The sequence below is a fragment of the Tenrec ecaudatus genome, chromosome 10 (genome assembly GCF_050624435.1).
Source record: "Tenrec ecaudatus isolate mTenEca1 chromosome 10, mTenEca1.hap1, whole genome shotgun sequence".
NCBI classification, from domain to species: domain Eukaryota; kingdom Metazoa; phylum Chordata; class Mammalia; order Afrosoricida; family Tenrecidae; genus Tenrec; species Tenrec ecaudatus.
The window spans coordinates 13,288,899-13,310,872 of NC_134539.1; the positions used below are offsets into that span (position 1 = coordinate 13,288,899).

Below are 21,974 nucleotides of genomic sequence, written 5' to 3' on the forward strand. Positions count from 1 at the left end.
AAGAAGACTAGGCTAGGAGATTTAATTACGCAGGTATTATACCTGTCAGGGTTTTAAAGGTAAATGACTATTTTTATGAATTCGTTGTGGGAGATGTTGTTTCACAGGTAATGAAAGCATTCTGAAAGTGGGGTGGGAAGGACCTTTGCCATTTGTGAGAGAATCAAAAACAAACCCACAACAAAGGACTTTGGAATAATTGTGTTTTTGCTTTCTCCTTTGCAGCACCATGAAAGCTTGGAAGCCCTTCTCTCTGGGTTATGTCTTCTTCCCCCTCCTACTTCTGCAGCAGGCCCGTGCTCAGTTCCCAAGAGAGTGTGTCACCGCCGAGGCTCTCAGAAGCGGCGTGTGTTGTCCAGACCTGTCGCCTGTGTCTGGGCCTGGGACAGACCGCTGTGGTGCATCATCTGGCCGGGGCAGGTGTGAGGAGGTGACGGCAGACTTCCGGCCCCACAGCCCCCAGTACCCTCACGACGGCAAGGATGACCGAGAGCGCTGGCCCACCCGGTTCTTCAACAGGGCTTGCAGGTGCAACGGTAATTTCTCAGGCCACAACTGCGGGACATGCCGTCCTGGGTGGAGAGGTGCAGCTTGTGACCAAAGGATCCTCATAGGTACGTGGGGAGGTGAACTGGGTGCCAGTCATGGGGGAGGGCTTCAGACTCTTCATAGAATTCTATCCCATGCGCTCTCTAGGAATGCTAGAAAAACACGTAGTTCCAGTGTCCTTTGCCCAGAGAGGAGACTGCGGCTTAGGCTGGTTAATAAACTTAACTCAGGCTCACCAGATTGGAGGAGATGCTCAGACATTTTAGCCAACAATCTGTCCCGTAAACGCTTACTGCATGGCCTCTATATGCTGGGCATTGTGGCACATCTTTCCTCCCTCTCTTCTCAGGGGGGCTATTTTAATTGCCATTCCCCAATTGCTGGCATGTCGGTTCTGACTCCTGCCAATCCCAGGCATGTCCAAGGAGAACTGTGCTCCGCCGGGATTTCAATGGCTGCTTTTTCAGAAGTAGATCACCAGGTTGGAATCAAATCTCCAACCGTGGAGACAGTCGCCCAGCTTGTTCCCCTATTGTCCCACCAAACTTACACAATGGGTCATTGAAAATCCTGGGATTCACACCTGGATTTGCCCGGCTCTTTTTCTACCACCCTCGATGACTCGCAGTGAAATTTCCCATTGAGATGCTCAAAGTTAGGAGGTTGAGATGGTGAGGTAGCCTGCGGGATAGCACTGTGCACGAAAGCACTCAGAAACAACAGTGACCCGTGTCCTGTGTGCTAGACACTGGACCAAGAGGTGAACAAAATGTTCATTGAGCATTTATCATGGGCCAAGCCCGGATCTGTTCTGTTGTTGTTGTTATTGTTGTTTTAGGTATGTGTTAGGTGCTCTTTAATATTTACAACAATTCTATCAAGCAGATCTTCATGTGCAGGTTCACAGATGAAAAACCAAGTCTTCAGGAAAGCCTTCCAGTGTCACAGAACAAATCTCTGGTCTTAACTGCTATGATGGACCACCAATCCTGTTTTCGCAAAATATATTCTATTAAACCCATAGCAACCCTATAGGACAGAGCACAACTGCTCCTTAGGGGTCCCGAGGCTATAAACCTTTATGGGAACAGACGGTCTCATCTTTCGCCCTCAAAGGGGCTAGTGGGTCTGAACCACTAACCTTGAGGTTAGTGACCCAGTGCTTAACCCACTGTGCCACCAGGGCTGCTTATTATATCAAAGAGTGGCAGAAAATCCCAAAGCAATGCCAATAGTGGGGAGAAACTAGTATCAATGGGTCCCATACGTTTTACTTATAAAAACTTATAAGTAAGGTTAGCGATAGTTCATAAAAACCTTGGGCAAGTAGGATTCCCGGGAAGTAGGGAATGTGAGAGTGAAAAAGAGAGACAAGTGCCTGAAGTAGGAGTCTTAGTGGTAATATTACTCTTTTGGAAAGGAAAGGACGTAAAAGAGATCTGAATGCATATCCAGACCATGATGGGGAAGGAGGGTATGATGCGCGACACGATGATTGTAATCCTTCTCAGCCCATGCCCCATAGGCAGATGTTTACATGGCTTGGTTTTTTCTCCTCACAGTCAGGAGAAACCTTCTGGACTTAAGTGCCCAAGAAAAGAGCCATTTTGTCCGGGCCCTAGACATGGCCAAGCGCACCACGCACCCCCAGTTTGTCATCGCCACCAGGAGATCCGAAGAAATATTTGGGCCGGACAGCAACACGCCACAATTCGAGAACATTTCCATTTACAACTACTTTGTTTGGACACATTACTACTCGGTCAAAAAGACCTTCCTTGGGACAGGACAGGAGAGCTTTTCTGAAGTGGATTTCTCTCATGAAGGGCCTGCCTTTCTCACCTGGCACAGGTACCACCTTCTGCAGCTAGAGAAGGACATGCAGGTAAGCATGCAGTATTTGGACTTCTCAGACCTGTTGCAGGCGAGGTGCCTTGTCTGCAAACTCCTTGAATGCACTCATGTCCTCAAGGAGAAGGATGTGAAATGAAAAGCAAAACAATACAAAGACCCCTTCACGTCTCTGCCTTTGACAGTCACTTAAACTTTCTCCCGGTGCTAATTATTTCTCTAATTAATTCATCTTCATATGCTGTGGAAGTGAGATGGATGTAATATCAATGAGGAGGAGGAGGCCAATGGAGATTATTTCTAGGTGTGAATTAACGCTTTGGAAATGTTCTATGCTCTGTAATTGAATAATGATACTCATAAAGTTTGAGTCAAAAGAATCCCAATTAACAAGCCTGTCGTCACCACAAGAGTCCTGGTGGCAGAGAGGGGCTGTTAGGTCTCAAATCAGCCATTTGGAATTACCGGCTATTCCCAAGCAGAGAGAGGTGGCTTTGTACTCCCATGAAGATTTACAGTCTCTGAAACCCCCGGGGACAGTTCTCCTCTGCCCGTTAGGGTTGAGATGAGGCAGCAGCATCCACAATGGCAGTAAGTTTGGGGTGAGTTTCTTCACCACCAAGTGATGCCCTATGTTGGCCTGGATGAAGGGGCACCCTGAATAGCCATTCCCCTCATCATCCCAATGGATAGTTCTTTCCAATTGTTTTTTTGGGGGGGTTGTTTTTGTTTTTGGCTTCACTGCAAAAAAAAATCCCCATTTGTCACCTTTTTTTTGAACTCCACATTTTTTCATGCCCTTTATCACTGTGAGGTGTTTTAAAAACCATATTAATAAAAATGGAACTATTTACCTTAGACGTGAATGAGAATTGACTTGTTGGCAGTGAGTTTGGTTTGGCTGGACCTTCGTCAGGCATTATTTCTAGTCAAAAGGCTTTGACTTCATTTGATATAAAGTAAGTTTCAACGTAAGTACAATGATTTCCTGCTTGTTTCTGAGCAGATAACTCAAAGTCAGACCTAGTATTAATTAAAAGATGCACGAGTGGCTTATCGGTTAAGAGTTCGGCTGCTAACCACAGGTTAACAGTTCAAAACCACCAGGCTCTCCATGGGGGAAGGATGAGGCTTTCCACCCCTGTTAACATCTACGGTCTTGCAAACCCACAGGAGCAATTCTTTCCTGCTACGTAGGCTCGCTGTGAGTCAGAATTGACTTGATGGCAGTGACTTTTAGAGTATCAACCCGTTGACGTAATAACTCGCTTTTGTTTCTTTTACCAATTGCTACATTTCTTGAGGGAAAGCATTGTGATTTTAAGGGAAAATTGAAAGGATTAGATCAGACTAGAAAATCTGCTCTTTAAACTGTCCCCTGGGTTAAGACAGCAACAACATCAAGACCCCCCTCTCCTCACACTCCCCATCAAGAAAATATTAACACGGAGCCAAAAATGTCTGAAGGCAAAGAGGTGTTTGGGTTCATGTATTGATTGTGCGAGGGCTCAACACTATTTAAAAGACAAATAGTTGGAAGGTGTGGAATTAATGCACTAAAAGACGGGCTAAAATATTCTGATGGAAGTAGTCGCTGTATACATCACCTGGGAGTGATCGAGCACTTGGAACTCAATGTCTTATGGCTCTGATCACAGTTCAGACATTTAGTGGATCATGAGGAGATAAATCTGTCACTCGTAATTGACTCCAGATCTGGTTGCCTCTAGCTTATTTTCCCATGGGTGCCCTGTAATGGAAGGGCAGGGGAAGGTGTCTAAAAGCTTCGATTCCGCCTGTGTAAACTTCAGCCTCCATGACATACACTTTACAAACTCCACTGCACACGGGATCCAAGAAATTACGGCTTAAATGTTAAAATGCCACGTGAATATGTTTCAGCTCCTGAATGTCAGCTGCTGGACCACAAACAGACTCTTAATGAACCCTGGGAAGTTGGCACTAATTTTTGTGAGCCAGAACACAGGAGTCTAATCCCTTGGGGCTCCTTTACTGGGAGGGCCTTTGTTGAAAGCTTTTGACCCTCTTAAAACACCCTGAGGACAAGGAAGTGCTTCCTAGAAAGTAGGGGTTTAAAAAGTAAAAGAAAGAAATGTGCTAGGGCTTGAGAATTGAGGTAAAACCATGGGAACCCCTCCATTGAAATCCAACTATCCAAACTCACCTCTCCCCGGCCCAGAGCAGTGAGGGATAACAAGGGAAGGTAGGTTTCTAGGAGCCCAAAACAACGACCAATGACCATGCAATCTTGAGAGCAGCACTTGTAAAAATGAGAGATCAGCTCGAAATTAATGAGTGGAAAGAAATATTTTGCTTCTATTGAGTATTTCCAGTTTGTGTGAGTCTCAAGCCTTGTTAAGCTCTGAAACAGGGACCTCAAGAAGGGTCTCCGGCACAGTCCCCACACCAGACACCTACAAGCTAAAGGCTCTGTGTGGCGGTGGCCTACCCAGAATCAAATTGCCTCGGTCATTCAACTGTATTTAAAAACAAAACAAAAACCCCAATGTGCCCAAAACACAGAGGTCAAGGCTGGAGCTTTCCTGCTGGCCAACTGTCAGTGACACTTGAATTGGAGAAAGCAAAATTAGAAGTAGGTGAAACTGTCAGGGTTGAAAGTTACTGTAAGCAAGTCTTGGTAAAATGAAGAGAAATGGAACCGCCATCCTACGTACTGTATATACTTGTGTATAAGCTAAGAATTTTTGCACATTTTTATGGTTTTTGTGGTAAAATTAGGTGCCTTGGCAGATATTCAGGTCGGCTTATTCTCGAGCATATACGATAATGAAAAACAAACAACAGAAAGCTCACTGCCATCAAGTCAATTCGGACTCCTAAGGGCCCTATAGGATAGGATCGGACTAAATCTGTGGGTTCAAGGCCCAATATATAACCCACAAGGCCAGTGCTTCTCAGCCTTCCTAATGCCGCGACCCTTTAACACAATCCCTCATGTTAGGTGACCCCACAACCATAAAATTATTTTTGTTGCTTCAGAACAGTCATTTTGCCACTTTTCTGAATCAGGCGACCCTGGTAAAAGGGTCGTTTGATCCCCAAAAGGGTCGCAACCCACAGGTTGAGAACTACTGGACTATGCTGTTAACGCTTTATGAAACTAGAAAGCCTCATCTTTCTCCTGTGGAGAAGCTGGTGGTTTTGAACTGCTGACCTTGTGCTTAGTAGTCCAATGTGGAACCACTACACGATCACACCAAAACCAAATTACTGCCATTGAATCAATTCATACTGACCCTTTAAGACAGAGAGGAACTGCCCCTGTGGGTGTCAGAGATGAACCCTTTACAGGAGTAGAAAGCAGTATCTTATACCTAACTCCCATGGAGCAGCTGGTGGCTTGGAGCTGCTGACCTTATGTTTAGGGGCCCAATGCAGAACCCACCACCCTGCCATGCCCCCTTAAATCATTGAAAAGAAAGACCTTTTTTTTTTTCCTTCAAAACATACTATGCAGAAACTCCTGTTTCATGGGCTGAATTTCATTCCCTCGAACGCCCCAAAGGACTGTCAGGGAAAATTAGTCTTGGTTAAAAAGGTGTTTAACTCCTTCAGGTCTTTCAGACACTACTGCAGACACGCTCAGGGATCCCCAAGTGACTGGAGAGGAGTGATGGAAACGACTGCCCACGAGAACAGCAAGCACAGGGGAGGGTTTTAGACAGAGCCGGACCGTCCTAACTGAATTTCTTTTAACTAGGAAATGTTGCAGGAGCCTGCTTTCTCCCTTCCCTACTGGAATTTTGCTACCGGGAAAAATGTCTGTGATATCTGCACCGATGACTTGATGGGATCCAGAAGCAACTTTGATTCCTCCCTTATAAGTCCGAATTCAGTCTTTTCTCAATGGAGAATAGTCTGCGAATCCGTGGAAGACTATGACACCCTGGGAACGCTTTGTAACAGTAAGTTCCAAATGATAGCGAGGAATAAGATGTCCTGATTAGCTAATGACATTAAATACACTAGCAGGAAGGCCCCTCCTCTCTGTGAGACTGTAGACTGTGATTATGGAGAGTCACTGAACATTTCATCTATTCAAAGCAACCTGGCAAGGCATTGTGAGGGAACAGAGACCTTGCCTGTGTACATTTCGGGAGTAATACATGCATACATTGCTAAGTTCCTTATTTTGGAAATGTCTAGTTGCCAAACTTAATCCTCTTAGTACACTCAGCATGGCTTAATAGTCATGTGTCTGGTGTTGGAATCTCGCAGTCTTTCTGCAGACAACCTAAAAGTCACAGAAAGCAGGGTAGAATCCCAAGAGGGTACAGAGGCTACCTTGAAGATGATGCAGGTGCAGATGATGTTCACCATCGAGGTATGAAAAGGAGCACAATGCAATTAATAGTCTCTCTAATTTAATCCTTATAGGAAATCTTTATTTCCTTTACTTTCCTTCTTGGATGAGCTTATCCGTCCCCACGGCTTCATTGATCAGGGTTTTACATGAGACCCACACACGGATGTACTTAGGTTAAACCTTAATTAGGCATTCCATAACTACATCCTTATACACTCATTGAAACATCTTATTAATGCACCAAACCCAGTATAGTGAAAAAGTGAATGGAGGATACTGACGTTCTCCTTCCAACCACTGTGGCATCATATTGGATTGATCCCATGAAAAACACAGCCAAGTTCCTTCTTCACAATATTTCCCGAGACCATGTTCTCCCTCAGACACTCAGCACTGCTCAGTCACAGCAGCATTTCTTACTGGAAATCCCCCCAAGAATCAGCTCTATTGGATGTTATTAGGGGCAGTGGCAAATATACTGTTGGAAAGTGCCTGGCTTAAAATTAAACTTGCTTAGCCCATTGCTTTGCTACTAGAATGTTTTACCCTGAGGGAAAATCAGGGTGTGGTTCTTTTGAAACCTGTGTTTTCAAATACCTTTTCCTTGGTATTTACTGGTAAATTCCCTAAGCAATAATTTCCAAACATCCATTGAATTAATATTTCCCAGCGGTCTCTGCAATGTACTGATGATCACACATACCTAAAGAATGCACATGCATTTCCCAGTCTCGAGATGGGAGAATATTTTATTTATCATATCAATACATTTCATTGAGCGAGTTCGCTATGGACTAATCATGATGCTTAGCCTATAAAATGGGATCTGCTTTAAAAGACAATCATTTTGTGTTATCACCTTTGCCTAAAATGTTTGACTCATAAACATTAAAATTTCTCTTCTATCACCTGTGGAAACTTTTCCCAATCCACTGACAGGTTGGAAGCAGGGCTTCAGAAAGTTTTTCAAAAGTCTCTTTCAGTCTCTCTTTCTCTATCTCTATTTCTATCTCTCTTTCTCCAGAAGGTACTTTCATCATCAAAAACAACACAGTTCTTTGTTTGCTTGTCTTACTGCCTAGAAATACTTTGATTACCTCTCACAGTAACTGTTAAATACAGGTTGGTTGAAACGTACACCACTTTCCAAAGAGATTTTTAGTGTCTTTTGTTCTGTCCCTCCTCTGCCAGCTTGCGGCAGACAGTATTTGACCACACACGTATTGATTTATAATCTGACCTCATTTCAAAATTACTCAGAGGGAACCTTTCTCTTCCTGAGATTTTGTGCTGTAGAAAGTTAACTTTGAAGGGCTTTAGTGTAGAACTCCTGGGATTTACAACAGCATTGCCTACATTACCAGATAAACACATTCCTATCAAACACTTTTGAAACGATTATGCAACAGTGTCATGGTATTTAAAAGCATTTTGGATCAGGGAACTCCGGTGTAGAATTTAGGTTTATGAAGGTAATTTTAGCAAAATTCCATTTTCTATGGAATGTCCTTGTGTCTGCATTCTCATGAAAGAGGTGCTGAGTTCATTTAACAGACACCTGGAGCTATATCTGGAAATGCCATCTTTTCTTCTTCTTTAGATGACTTTATGTATCATGCAGCTATTGCAAGCACAAACGTAGAACTTTGTCTCTTCAACTATTTCCACTCTGAGGCCACTACAGGTTCTTCTTTAAATCTTCTCTGACACCACCGAACAACCCCTACCTTTCGGTGGGCGTGCTATGTAGAAGTAGCTTCAAAGAGCAGTGATGAGCCATCATTTCAGAAATGTGGGCATGCCCATCTCTTCTCGCCCAGGCACTGAGGGCGGGCCCATACGGAGAAACCCAGCCGGAAACGTGGCGAGACCCATGGTGCAACGTCTTCCCGAGCCGCAGGATGTCGCTCAGTGCTTGGAAGTTGGTTTATTTGACACCCCTCCGTTTTACTCCAATTCTACAAACAGTTTCAGGAACACGGTGGAAGGCAAGTAAATAAAATCGGCACAGAACTCTTACAAGTCAGGTTTCTTTGCAAGGCTTTGCATGACAGACTGATCCTGTGAATGGATGTCACTGGGTTGCCTAGGATGATGTCCTGATCAGTCCCCGCTCAGAAAGGAGTCCTGCTGCAGCTGTTGGCTAAGTGATGGATGGCCAGTGGCAAGGTCAGTGGTTGGGCCACGCCCAGCTGCTCCGTAGCAGAAAACCACAAGTGACAATCTCAGAGACCCAAAGGGGCAGTTCTGCCCTGGCTTCTCGGGTCGCTTTGAGTCGGCAAGGATTCGATGGCAGTGGGATTTCTCTCCTCAAAAACAACTCTCTTAAACAGAAGTATCAGATCACGAAACGTTCTTTTTATCATCATGTATGAGGCCTTATAAATTATTTTTCAAGGACTTAAACATTTGTCAAACTCAAATTTTTAGCTAGCTAATTAACTAACATGAGTAGCTATGTCAAAATCAAGTATTGACAAATATTGCTTAAAATTTGGGGAAGTTGTTTGTTTTTTTACTTCCAAAAATTAGCATCTACTGAAATTTGATTTAGGCATGTTTTCTTTAGGTCTGTGTCACCCTGCAACTTTTTTGAAAACGTTCAAATCCGTATGTCCTAAGATTTGATTTGATTTCCTTATCCAAAACCAAGTATTTTAAAGTTGGGGAAACTGAGCTCCAATTAGGTGAAATGCCTTTCCTAGCACATTTCATATGTGCTGCTCCACTGAAAGAAATACAGTGATAAATTTCTAACTTTCTAATGCTTACTTTAAAAAGTACAGTTGCTGAGCAAAGTTACTGTGTGTGGTTGTGTGTGATTGTGTGTGAGTGAGAGAGAGAGAGAGAGAGATTACCGAATTTCTATATAATTGTTTCGACATTTGGCTTTCCAGATGGTTAAAACTAATGGAGAGATGGTGGGAAAGCTCGGAAATGGTAACTTCCCCATACCATACGGTAATTTTCCAAAAATAAACATGCTGACAGCCATTCTGGAGGAGTAAGGTAGAAGACTAAAGAGACATCTGGCCATTTAAGTCCCAGGACCATCGGGGTGGCATTCTCTCAAATGTGTCAGCAGTTTTAAGTAGATGCTTTATTTTGCTTAGATCACTGTTCGCATTGTCAAGATACAGCAGTCTATAGACTTTGACTGGTTTCTGTCCCAGGTCATTATTTTTAACCTAGAGGGTACATTTGGAATGTCACACTGCTTAATTAAAAATAACCTAGTTTGGGATACAGCAAGCAAGTGTCACCAACCATAACTACTGAGAAGCGATACTATTATTTTAGGGCAAGAAGTGGCCTGACAATCTCTGCGGAGGGGGTGGGTTTCTCATGACAACCACCGCTCTTGACATTGAAAGTCAAGTATTTGCAATGCTCGTTCCTATTTTCATCCTTGCTTTTCTATCTAGGTTACAGCGATCCTACAGGAAGGTATGACCCCATTGTCCGAAGCCTTCACAACTTGGCTCATCTCTTTCTGAATGGAACAGGGGGACAAACTCATTTATCACCAAATGATCCTATTTTTGTCCTCCTGCATACTTTCACGGATGCGCTCTTTGATGAATGGCTGAGGAGATATAATGCTGGTGAGACATTTTCCTATGGTGTTTGCAGGCTCAGCAAATGGGATTGTTCAGATGGCATAGCATTCGTAAAGGCTACGCACTTGGCACACATAAAGTACACTTCAAAATTAGGATAAAAAGGCGTCATTCTGGGCCTTTTTCAAAATATTCAAAATGCCTTTGCAAATGCAGGCAAGATCATGCTCAGAATAGTTTTTGTAACATTTATCACTCTCCCGTCAGACTAAGCAAGTAACCCTTCCCATTTGTTACTATGAAAGAAGGCTACCATGTTTCTCCAACATTTCTTCTCCATATCTTCCTGCAAACATTCTCAGTGCTTTTACAAATGAAGGAGGATATCTGAAAGGGATCACAATAGAAGGGCTTAGGTAGAGATGGGGGGAAATATAGAGCAAAACTCATGGTTTCAAGCTTGACGGGTTTCAGAGACTTGTGGAACCCCTAAGACCATGAGCCTTCAAGTGTGGAATTGAACTCCCCCTTGGGCTCAACCCTCCATCAAATGATAAACGTAGACGATGAGCAAGCTCACTCACCAGGAAATCAAAAGGGCAGCATTTGCCCATGGAGGGATCACAAAGAAGGGCGGACGTGAAGGTAAACTCAAAGAGAAAACGGGGCGAGTTCTGTGATACTGTGGAGATTGCAGTTAACAGCATACACCAAAATGTATATGAGTTGTTGATTAGAAAAACAATTTTTTCTAAGAATTCTTACCCACATCACAACCATATATATGAATATATGAGGGAGCTTCAAAATGTTCCTGGAAAAAATCCCATTATCATTTAATTCTATTTTTCCATGGACCTTTCAAAGCCCATGTGCGTGGGGGGTGGCTGGGGGGGTGGGTGTTAGGCTCAGTTGACTAAAGAAACAAATACAGTGACAATCATCCATCATAAATGTATATGAAACAGCTGTATATCAAGAAGTAATTCTATTTCAAGAAGGCGCTCCAGCCCAATCCAATTCAAGTCCCAAAGTCTGACATTATTCTGTATGTCCATCTTCCGACGCACGCAGCTACATGCAATGATGCAGCATTGAGGATGACCACAGACCTGTGGGTGCAGAGCGGTGTGGCTCCAAGGTGGCAGGAAGGATGGCAGGGCTCCAGAAGCTCTCCACTAGGTCAGCGCTGCAGTCCCAGCAGCAGAAAGGAGAGAGGAAGTGCAGGTCCCAGTGTCTCACGCTTTTACACCATCAGGAAGTCATCACGCTGCCACTTGATGAACAGGTTTGACACCGGCCCTACACTTTCATACATCGTCAAGTTGACATGAAATTATCTGACTACTATATATATATATGTATATATATATTCTAAATAACACACACACATATAATATATATATTAGAGAGAGAATGAGCGTGCATGCCCTCATAGCATAGTGGCTTATGCATTGATCTGTTGTTAACCACAAGGTCAGTTGTTCAAACCCACTAGCATCTCTGCAGGAGGAAGATGAGGCTTTCTCAGAAACCCTGTGGAGCAATTTCACTCTGTCCTCTGGGCGCTTGTGGGAACTGGAAGCAACTCAATGGCCAAGGGGATCTATGTGGGAAAAGTGTGCAGAGGTCTTCCATGCCTCCAAAGACTGAAAACGTCATGCTCGTCACCCACAGTGCTCTGCAGACTCTCAGCAATGGAAATCTTATGGAAAGTGAATATTTAAAGTTGGCTTTCATAATATGCCAAAGGAAATACATTTATTTTAAATGACTTCTTTACAACATCTTTAAGGCCTCCCTCGTTTTTCCTATTCAGCCCAGAGGCTTATATTACTTTTGAAAACATGGAAGTGTTTCTGTTGATTAAAACAGCATACATTGGTCCTATCTGGAAAGTATTTTAAATGTTGGCTTCTGGGCCATTACTGCTTCATGCATAGGACCTAACATTGGAGATGAACTATGTATCTATACAGCTAGACAGCTATTCCATCCATTTCTTATTCCCCTGTTGATTGTGTGTGTGTGCAATCAAAAGAAAACAGACTTCAAACTCCCTGCCATGGAATCCATTCCAACCTATAGCAAGTCTACAGGGCACAGTAGACCTGCCCTGATGGTTTCTGAGATGGCAACTCTATCTAGGTTTAGAAAACCTCCTATTTCTCCCTCAGAGCAGTTGGTGGTTTAGAACTGCTGACCTAGAGTGTAGCAGCACAAAGAGTAACTATAGCACCACCAGGTCTCCTTGAGTGTACAACAGAAACCTCAAATTCAAACTAACTAGGGCCATGAATTGATAAGTTGGGCAAAATAATTGTCTCCATCAGAAAATCATTTAAGAAAGAAATAGGTTAAACATGAATATGCATTCACTTGTTGATCCCTTAGTGAAAAGCCATGAACTATTCTCTGGACATGACTTGACTGACTGGAGTTACAATCCATCTTCCGGGTGTATTTACTTATAGTGGTGATGAGTAGTTTAGCTTGGACAGTGAGATAAGCACTGAGAGGCTATCTGAATGTGGAATTAGTCTAGCTTTCTAAAGCCCTTGAGTAGTGGTATGACTGTAACCTACCAAAGATAGGAATGTTGAAATCCAGAAAAACAAGGCAGTTCTACGGAGTTTCAGCCCTCCCAGGCTTTACTGTATATGGAAAATGGTTTTCTATTCTTTAAAGAAGCAGGGTGACTATCCATGTGGGGCAACTCTTGCAAATAAAACTGAATAGCTCACTAGCCTTCACCCCTTTCTCTCAGTAGGATCCTACCCAAGTCCACTTCCAACTCTAATGCGTGATATCCCTTTTGGTATTTAATAACACAACCATAAGCACAGTACCAGGGGTAAAGAAAATGTTTTTGCAGCAAAGAACATAACACTCTTTCTTCTGCTAATAGAAACTCGCTAATAAAACAAGTTCTTCTGGCTTTTATTAAGATAGGAAGAGGAGAATAGTGAGAGAAAACCAATGGTATTCCAGGTCAATAACTCAAAAATTTTAAGCACATTTTGGCTAATGTAATAAAGACTCCCCTCAATAAAGTAATATCCAAAGATCTAGTATACTATACAAGTTAACAGAGAAATGAAAAATGTATAGGTTAAACGGAAATATCTACCCTCGGAGAGAAATATTCTTGGATACACTCTCTCATTTAAATTACAGGTGAGGCTGTAACAAATGGAAGGGTCTTCTTTTCTTTAGCTTTGATAAAGAATTTAAATGACTTTTATTCAAATCAGTGTCGGTAACATTAAAATAATGGATGATCATCATGGATGATAAAATACTAAATCTTCCCTGCTTTTAAATGCCCTTTTTCTACTGGTTGATATTTTGCTACTGTACCCCAAGCATGTGAATTCTATTTCATGGGTTCCCCGGTCCTCCTCCCATGAAACTCTTTTGTAGTATTAATCTCACCGCAAAATATGAAAGAACTCCCCCACCCCACCCCCATGCTCTCTTGAATCCTCTGGGAAATCTTTAGGAAACAAGGGTGACATTCATATTAACTTGGCTTCGGCTACCAACAAGTTGTCTTTGGCCTGTTTTAGATATAGCCTCCTTCCCGCTGGAAAACGCCCCCATCGGACACAACAGACTGTACAACATGGTGCCTTTCTGGCCTCCGGTCACGAGCACGGAGATGTTTGTTACGGCGCCGGACAACCTGGGGTATGCTTATGAAGTGCAGTGGCCGAGTGAGTATTTCCCCTTCATGTCCACTGCCGACATCTCCAGAGGCAGATGCCTCTCTGGGAAGCCATCTCAACAGCACAGGTCCTTGGGTGGCACCAACAGTGAAGCCATAGATAGCCCTGTGGGACGCAGTCCAGGACCCCTGGACTTGGCATCACCACGAATCCAAGTTCACTTCAAAGCCACTGGTCTGAAGCACAAATTGGCAAGGCTTACCTTTTCCATGTGGATTTGGAAGCTTTCCGTTTGCTGTTTATCTTGGAATAAAGAAAGGCCCTTTAATATTTATCGCTAGCCCAATTCGACATGGGGTTGAGCTAACTCGGTAGCACGCTATCTCATTTCATCTGTTCAGCTCGATGCAGTAAATATTATGGCCCTCGTTATAATTGTAAGAGGAGGGAAGCTTAAGCCGGTTCATGCTCAAAGATCGCAATTCTAGGAAGGGGGAAAACTGAGTTTTGAGCTTAGCCATGTGGGATGAAACCAAACTCCCTGCCACTGAGTCCATTCTGCCTCTTGTTGACTATACACAGCGAAGAGCTATCCCTGGGGGTTCCCGAGATTGCAACTGTTTACAAGAGAAGAAAGCCCCCTCTTTCTCCCTCAGAGATGCTGGGGGTTTGAACTGCCGACTTCACATTTCCAAGCCCAACTCATCACCACTCAGCCTCCAGGTTTCTTGAGGTGCCTGGGCCAGGGCAACGCCTTATACTGTACACTGCCACCCCTCCTGAACCGAGAGAGAGTGAGGTGCTCTGACGATCTTGCCTGAGCTTTTGAAATTGAAGACTTTAAGGTTTCATTGTAAGTCTCTTTGTCAACAAAGGCCGTAAAGGCCCCAATGGAAGAACAGAGGTTTGAGATTTGGGTAAGACGGGGCTCCCGAAGCAACTGTACCCACTTATTAACCAAGTGACTGTGTGGACGGGTGGCCTTCCTCACCTTCCAAGTGAAAAGAATCGTGTCGAGCCCCATAAAGGCCATTCATTCTGACTGGAGGAAATGATGCCCAAGAGGGGCGCTATAGCGGGGAGTGGGCGCTGATAGAAAATAAATAAATATGAGCATTTCTGCAACTGCGCTTCAATTTGGGGTGGCATAGCAACAATGTTACGACTTACTTTCGCTCTCCTTGTCTCTGCAACAGGCCGGGAGTTCAGCATCGCCGAGATCGTGACCATAGGAGTCGTTGCTGCCTTGCTCCTGGTCGCCCTCATCTTTGTGGGCGCCTCCTGTATGATTCGTGCCAGGAACAAAGTGGACGCAGCAAATCAACCACTGCTCTCGGATCAGTATCAGCACTACGCGGATGACTACGAAAAACTCCAGAACCCTAACCAATCGATGGTCTGAAGACCGCTGACCTACTCCCTTGATACCTGCTTCCGAAACTCATTTCTATCACAAAACCACCTGGTGGAAACTAATAGGTCGGTCACTGCTACGCACTTTCACGCTGATAATGTCTTTCTTACACAGTGCTTCGGGTACAGGCTCCAGAAGTTCTCTTCCCCCCTCGGACAGAGCCATTAACATACTTTCTACAGGGCTGCCTGTATCCGCGCTATTTAAACTGGTGGTTTGGCACCAAGTGGATGGATGCTTTTTAAGCGGGCTTGTGTGAACATCACTGGTATCTTTTCAGGGTCGGCTTTTTGCTAATTTAAATAAACAGCTGTGCTTTGTGTACATTTATGTGCAATGGCAAAACAAAATGATTGATAGCAAAACGCTGTTTAAAATGCATGAGTAGGCATTTCTACAGTGTTAAGATGTACGCGCGTTCTTAACATCGATCAACAGATACAAAATTAGTTCAATTGCGTGGGATGGTAAATGGAATTCACAGTAGTAATTTTTATTCAAATTTGTCTTCCCATCTGGATAGCAGCATGTATTATTTAGACTAAAGCTCAAGATTAAAACAACAAAATTTTTGTCATACTTTTGAACAGTTGTTTAATCATACTGTTTAAGAGAGAGCTGTTACTACCTGTGTACTGCCATGTGTTCCTTTACCTTCCAGTTTACTGTAAAAGGACTACCCATCCCTGTATGAGGGAACTTCACACAGTTCATGGGAAAAGATGCAGCTAACAGAAAAATATTTTCCATTCATTCTTTGAAGCCCCTTCAAATTTCCCTCTCCATCCTCTACCACTATGTTGGAGGTTCACAAGGGAGCTTTGTAAGAGGAGACCCCACCTCACAGTGTCCCTTCCACACATAACAACCACTTCATTGTGTTTAATACACAGAACACTCACTTATCATTTACCAGGTTTTTATGTAGTTTCACAAATATGTTGCTTCAACCATGGATCATTAACCTACCTTTACTATGCCATTCTGGTAGAATGTTATCCCCCCGGCCCACCAACAGAGTAATTTAAATTAATTTTAAAATAATGATAACCATACACTATAGAAAATGGTTAATCTGCTATACATAATAAACAAAATTCAATAAACAGAAACAGAGTTAAAGTTATGTACACTTGAATTGATATAGGGATTGCCCCACAAAATTAGCCTGAAGGTTATATATACAAGATAAACAGACAAAATATGATAGTAAATAAATATATATCCATGATCAGATTATTTTTTACTTTCAAACAGTATTCCTTACTAGGCTCTTTTGGAATGCAAGTTGATTTATTATAAATGTAAAAGCTTTTTAGAGAAGTTGTTCCACAGTGAAATGATTCCTTCTATTTCATATTTTTGAGAGCTGTGCTAATTACTCAATTGATATTAATGAAGCACATACTACATATCAGTCATAGTTCAAGACACTGGGGGTTGCTGGGAAGGAAAAATTCAAAGATAGTACAATTGAAAAATGACACTTAGTTTGGGCTTCAAGTGGGTACATCGGGCTTCCAAATACAAGGATCAGAAAGAGCATGAAATTAAAACGGGCAGTGTAAGCAAAGGCACAGAAGTTCGAAAGTATATGGAACATTCAAAAATGTGAAATGGATCGATGTGCCTAGGTTATAATTTAAAGGATGCTGAGAAAATTTGAGGAAATCATTTCCTGTGCGGAATCCGAAGAAATCTGGATTTCATTCCACAGCAAGAGAGGAAGAGAAGTGAGGGTGGAAACAAGCCTGTCTATGACAATGACACTGGTGGTGGCGATGACTGCAGACAATCTCAGCCAGCAATAGTTTAGAATGGTCAGAATAGTTTCTATATAATCGTTTATGGCAGAGAGGAGGGAAGCCTGCCCTGAAACATCTTGTAAAGTTCTACAGATTCTATTGGGTTCTTTTAAAAGAAGTCTGTATTTTTATCTTATGAACAGAGTTTGATCATTTTCCTTAGCATTGCATTTTATTTTTCTTGCACGGAAGGAACTTGGGTTATCTTTGTACCTACTATAAGTTCTGTAACATCTAAATTGATCATTAAAAATGAACAACAACAACAAAAACCTCACTGTTATTCAGTGGATTCTGAAGCTCTAGGACAGAGCAGAGCTATCTTTGTTAGTTTCCAAAACTGTTCATCTTTACAAAAGTAAAAAGCCTCATCCTTCCCCAGCAGAGCTGCTGAACAGTTTCAGACTTCTGACCTGGTGGTTGGCAGCCCAGCACATGACCCATCACACCAGCTCTTCCAGGGGACGCTTCCTCTTCTTACAATGTGCTGGCTGGCTATGCAAATAAGGGTCACGTGCAATCTTGGAGAAGTTTGCACGGTACCTTCCCCTGCGGTTCTCTTATTAAACACAGTAAATGAGACTCGAATGTACTCATTGCAAAAGCAAATTCCATAGCACTCATTCCTGCTGGGGTACGCATGTCAGTGCCACAGGGTAAGCTGCATGATGGAGTGGGTGAAAACACTTGAACATTCCCAAGCAGGAAACATAGATGATTCTTGTGGCCCTAAGAAGTTATATCCTAGATCCATTCCCAAAAACACATTTTAGAAAGAGTGCTCCCTTACAAACGCCACACGATTTTTGCAACTGGACACAGAGGAAAAGAAATGCTTAGCTATTAAACAAATGTTTCAACAGTTAGCTACAGGACAGTGTTTTTTGTTTAAATAGTTTGATTGAGCACATACTTCACTTATCATACTATGTAACTGTTCCTTCCTATTAAGAAGAGCTGGGACTGATTTCAGAACATGGCCTTCTCATACTGTAAGGTCAACAGTTAGAAATCACCAGTTGCTCTTCAGGAGCAATATGAGGATTTCGACTCCTATAAAGAGTTCGTCTCAGAAAACTGTGGGGGCATTTTACCCTGTCCAACAGGTCAGTGTGGGCTCGATGGCAGTGAGCTTGATTGGTTTTGTCAGAGGCGCTGAGGTAGTTAGTTTATTGTGCCAACCTAGCCAATAAACACGTGTGGTTAATCGAAGGGCGGAGGTTCAGTGAGCCTCACCTTTGGAGTTCTTGGGTCTCTTGCTTTGTGATGGTCGGACCAGGGTGCAGGTGCCTTAGCCAGTTCCCTGCTTTAGCTGGCAAGGCTCACTTTCTGTAAGACATCTCTGAGGAGAATCCACACGGACCTATCCCAATGCAGCCCTGGGTGCTGGAGCAGCCATGTGGAGACCCCTGCCAGCGCTGAGATGCTTACACACTCACTGACTCTGCTTTCCTCCTGCAGTCGGCATCATTGTGTCTGTTTGGGAAGCTGGAGGAGGACTTTATGGATTGGTGTTGGACATATGGGTTAATGTTGGATTTGTGGGTTTGGGCTGCACTGGGTTGGAATATTTTCTTGATGCACACTTAACCTTTACGTAAAATTCTCTCTTATACATGAGTTTCTGTGGATTTGTTTCTCTAAAGTACCCAGGCTAACACAGGCGCTTTGGGATGTTATAGCTGAGCATGGAGGGTTACGGGTATCTAGTTTGTAAAGGTCAATTGGAGCCTGGTTGTGCAGCCGGTTCTGCCTAGGGCTCAAACCACCAGTACTGCGCAGAGTGTGAAAGATGAGGTTTGCTGCTTGCACATCAACTCAATGGCAGTGAGTTGGATGTTCCTGGGTAAAAGCCAAAGATGTTGCTAAATGTCCTACAATGAACAGGACTTCACACACGCGCGCGCGCGCGCACACACTATCCAGGCCAAAATGCCAATAGGGCCCAAGGATGAGAAGAGTTTGATGCTTTCATCATGAAATTGACTTGACATTAATGGGCTTGGTAATAGGTGTGCCATCCTGGATTTGAATATCTGGTGGATGAGATAATAAAATCTAATCTGTACAGACTTGCACTATAATAAACAGTTCACCAAGATGAAAATCCGAGCCTATCAATTTCTGGAGAAAATGGAACAACCTTACAAGCATTCCATTTTAATATCCTATGAATTATTAAAAGGAGCCCTGGTGTCTGGTGGGTTACACCTACAGCTGCTAACCACAAGGTCAGTAGTTTGAACACACCATTAGCCTCCACAAAGAAAGATGAGGCACGCTTCTCCTATAAAGCGTTCTGGTCGAAGAAACCCACAGGGGCAGTTCTTCCATGCACTATGGGATCGTTCTGAGTCAGAATTAACTCGATAGCAGTGAGTTTTGTTAATGTATTATTATTATTAATACAAATACATTGTATTATTAATACAAATATAAGAAATGTCTTAGTCAAATGCCTGCTAATAAACTTTCTCCCCACCTTCCCACCCCCAGTCCCACCCCTGAACACATTTGCCTTCGAAAGAAGGCAGGCAGCAGAACCCAGAGATGATGAGACAAGGCACATATGTGAACACCACAGAAACGTAACTTTCAGAGGACAGGTAGTTGCCCCGTGAACACAGGGAACAGGGCTAATCTACTCAAATTTGCATAAGGAACTCTGATGGCATAAGGAACCCTAGTGGTCCCATATGTGTTGGGCTGTGATTTGAAAGGTCAGCAGTTCGAAATGAGCAGTCTCTCTGCAGAAGAAAGAAGGGGTTTGTTACTCCCATAGAAACAGTGCCAGTCTCAGAAACCCACAGGGGCCATTCCACCCTGTCCAAAGGGCCACTATGAGTTGCATCCACTGATGGCCATGAGAATGAGGGACTCCATATTGCAGTGCGATGTGACCACAGTGACATATGTTTACCAGGAAGGCAGATGAATAGGAATAGTTTCCTTACTAGCAGAAATATCTATATGGACCCTCCCTCCTAAAATAAATCCAACATTATTATTAAAAAGTAGAAATGCTAAACCAGATAAGGTCCTAGAGAAAGAAAACTTTTGACAGGTATCCCCAAAAAGCCAGAAGGTTTTTTCAAAACTACATATTTAATTCTTCTTCTTTTTTTTTTAACAAAACAACCTTATCACCTTCAAAGTACTCTCCATTACACTTAATATATTTTTCAAATCTGCCATCCCATCCTTGGAAACAGTTTTCAAACTCATCTGTTTGGATAGCTGACAGCACCTCCCTCTTTTTTTTTTTCTTCGCCTTTTCTACATTGTCAAATTGCTGTCCTTTCATGTCCCTCTTCCTTCCCACAAACAAGAAGAGGCCACAGGAGTGAGATCAGGTGATTCAGGTGCCTGGGGCAAGAGGGGCATGCTGTTTTTTTGCCAAAAACCCGTGCCCTGAGATGGCTGCGTGAGCAGGTGCATCGTCATGGTGGAAAACCCCAGTCCCCGTCTGCCACAACTCAGGCCTTTTTGTTGCACACAGTTATGCAATCTTTTCAGAACCTCAAAATAGACAGCTTGATTAACAGTCTGACCTGGTGGGAGGAACACCAAGTCCACTCACTCCCAGTCGACATCTTTGTCCATTTGAAAAGTATAACTAAGATCAAATGCCCATGGTATCGATTGAGGGACCAGCCCCTAAAAAAGACAAGGTGGAGGGACAACAAAAAAGAGGAAGACCAAGATGGATTGGCATGGTGGCTGCAGCAATGGTCCCCCAAGACAAGGCTGGCAAGGAGGGGACAGGTCTGAGCAGTGTTTTGCTCTACTGCATATAGGGTTGCTTTGGGTCAGAGCCAACTCAAGGATACCTAATAACAGAGTATACAATGCGGCTGTTAGTGGTCCTAGGCTCATCTTCCATACAACAGAATAAAATGTTGCCCAGTCCTTAAAAAAAAAGATATTTTTAAAGAAGAGAATTCTGGAAACTTCAGTAAAGAATGATTAATTTCAAATTGTGTGTCCCCAACCAGAAATGTACTCTAATTGTTTTTCTACATGATTTTAGAAATGCAAGCCTTCCTTTACAGTAGAGCCAAGCAAAGAACAATGAAGACAATGTGGCATGACTTTCAAATAGATAGTATTAGCAAAATAATTAAGAAAACCAATCATCAATTCACCTGATTAAGTAAGCAAATGATGCCTGGGAGAACGCTCTGGAATTCTGTTATTCAGTCTTCAAAATATACTTCCTTAAGTTCAGCCAGTCTTTTAGCAATAGATCTGCTAAAAGTGGAACAGAATGTCACCACAAGATGGCATCTTTGAACGTATTTCAAATGTTGATTACGAGCATCAAAAACCTCCAACTACAATGAACAGTGAAGGTATTGGTGACTTATCTTTAGGTTTAAAAAAAAAATCCTTACAAGCAGAAGTGAAACGATTCTCATTTGGGTAAAATGCTTTGTGAGATTAATAATCTCCACTAGTTGAAATTCCCAACTGGATAATAATAAAGAAAACCATGTCTTTTTTATTGACCAAAGCTCTCTGCTATATATTATCTCCCTTCCTCTTGATCACTGATCATCTGGCCCTTGTCCGTCGTAAAATGAAGAGTGAGTGGCATATCACTCGGGTGGCTTCACAGACAATAATAGATCATTAGGTCAGAACCAAAGACACTGATCACTTGTGACAGGGTAAAAGGGCTAGCCAGCCAAGAGAGTCGGCTCCATTGGGCGGCTGAGAACACAGATCATGAAAGCCTTGCCTACCGATGCCCATGCGCACCTAGCACTTTCAAAGAAA

General features: G+C 43.0%; 1 protein-coding gene across 1 annotated transcript; it reads left to right on the forward strand.

The window, feature by feature from the left end:
• Nucleotides 1-229: 229 nt before the first annotated feature.
• On the forward strand, nt 230-15,378 carry TYRP1 (tyrosinase related protein 1). The gene is made up of 7 exons (XM_075558919.1): nt 230-614; nt 2,112-2,434; nt 6,143-6,347; nt 8,569-8,736; nt 10,174-10,353; nt 13,878-14,024; nt 15,173-15,378. Exons 1-7 carry the CDS (start codon nt 230-232, stop codon nt 15,376-15,378), a joined length of 1,614 nt encoding a protein of 537 aa, XP_075415034.1.
• Nucleotides 15,379-21,974: the final 6,596 nt, after the last annotated feature.

What these genes read in the sequence shown, in the direction of transcription:
- TYRP1 (XM_075558919.1), top strand. Translation starts at nt 230, where the DNA reads ATGAAAGCTTGGAAGCCCTTCTCTCTGGGTTATGTCTTCTTCCCCCTC. An exon ending in TTTCAGGAACACGGTGGAAG is followed by an intron (nt 8,737 to 10,173) that starts GCAAGTAAATAA and finishes TTTTCTATCTAG; the next exon opens with GTTACAGCGATCCTACAGGA. An exon ending in TTATGAAGTGCAGTGGCCGA is followed by an intron (nt 14,025 to 15,172) that starts GTGAGTATTTCC and finishes TCTCTGCAACAG; the next exon opens with GCCGGGAGTTCAGCATCGCC.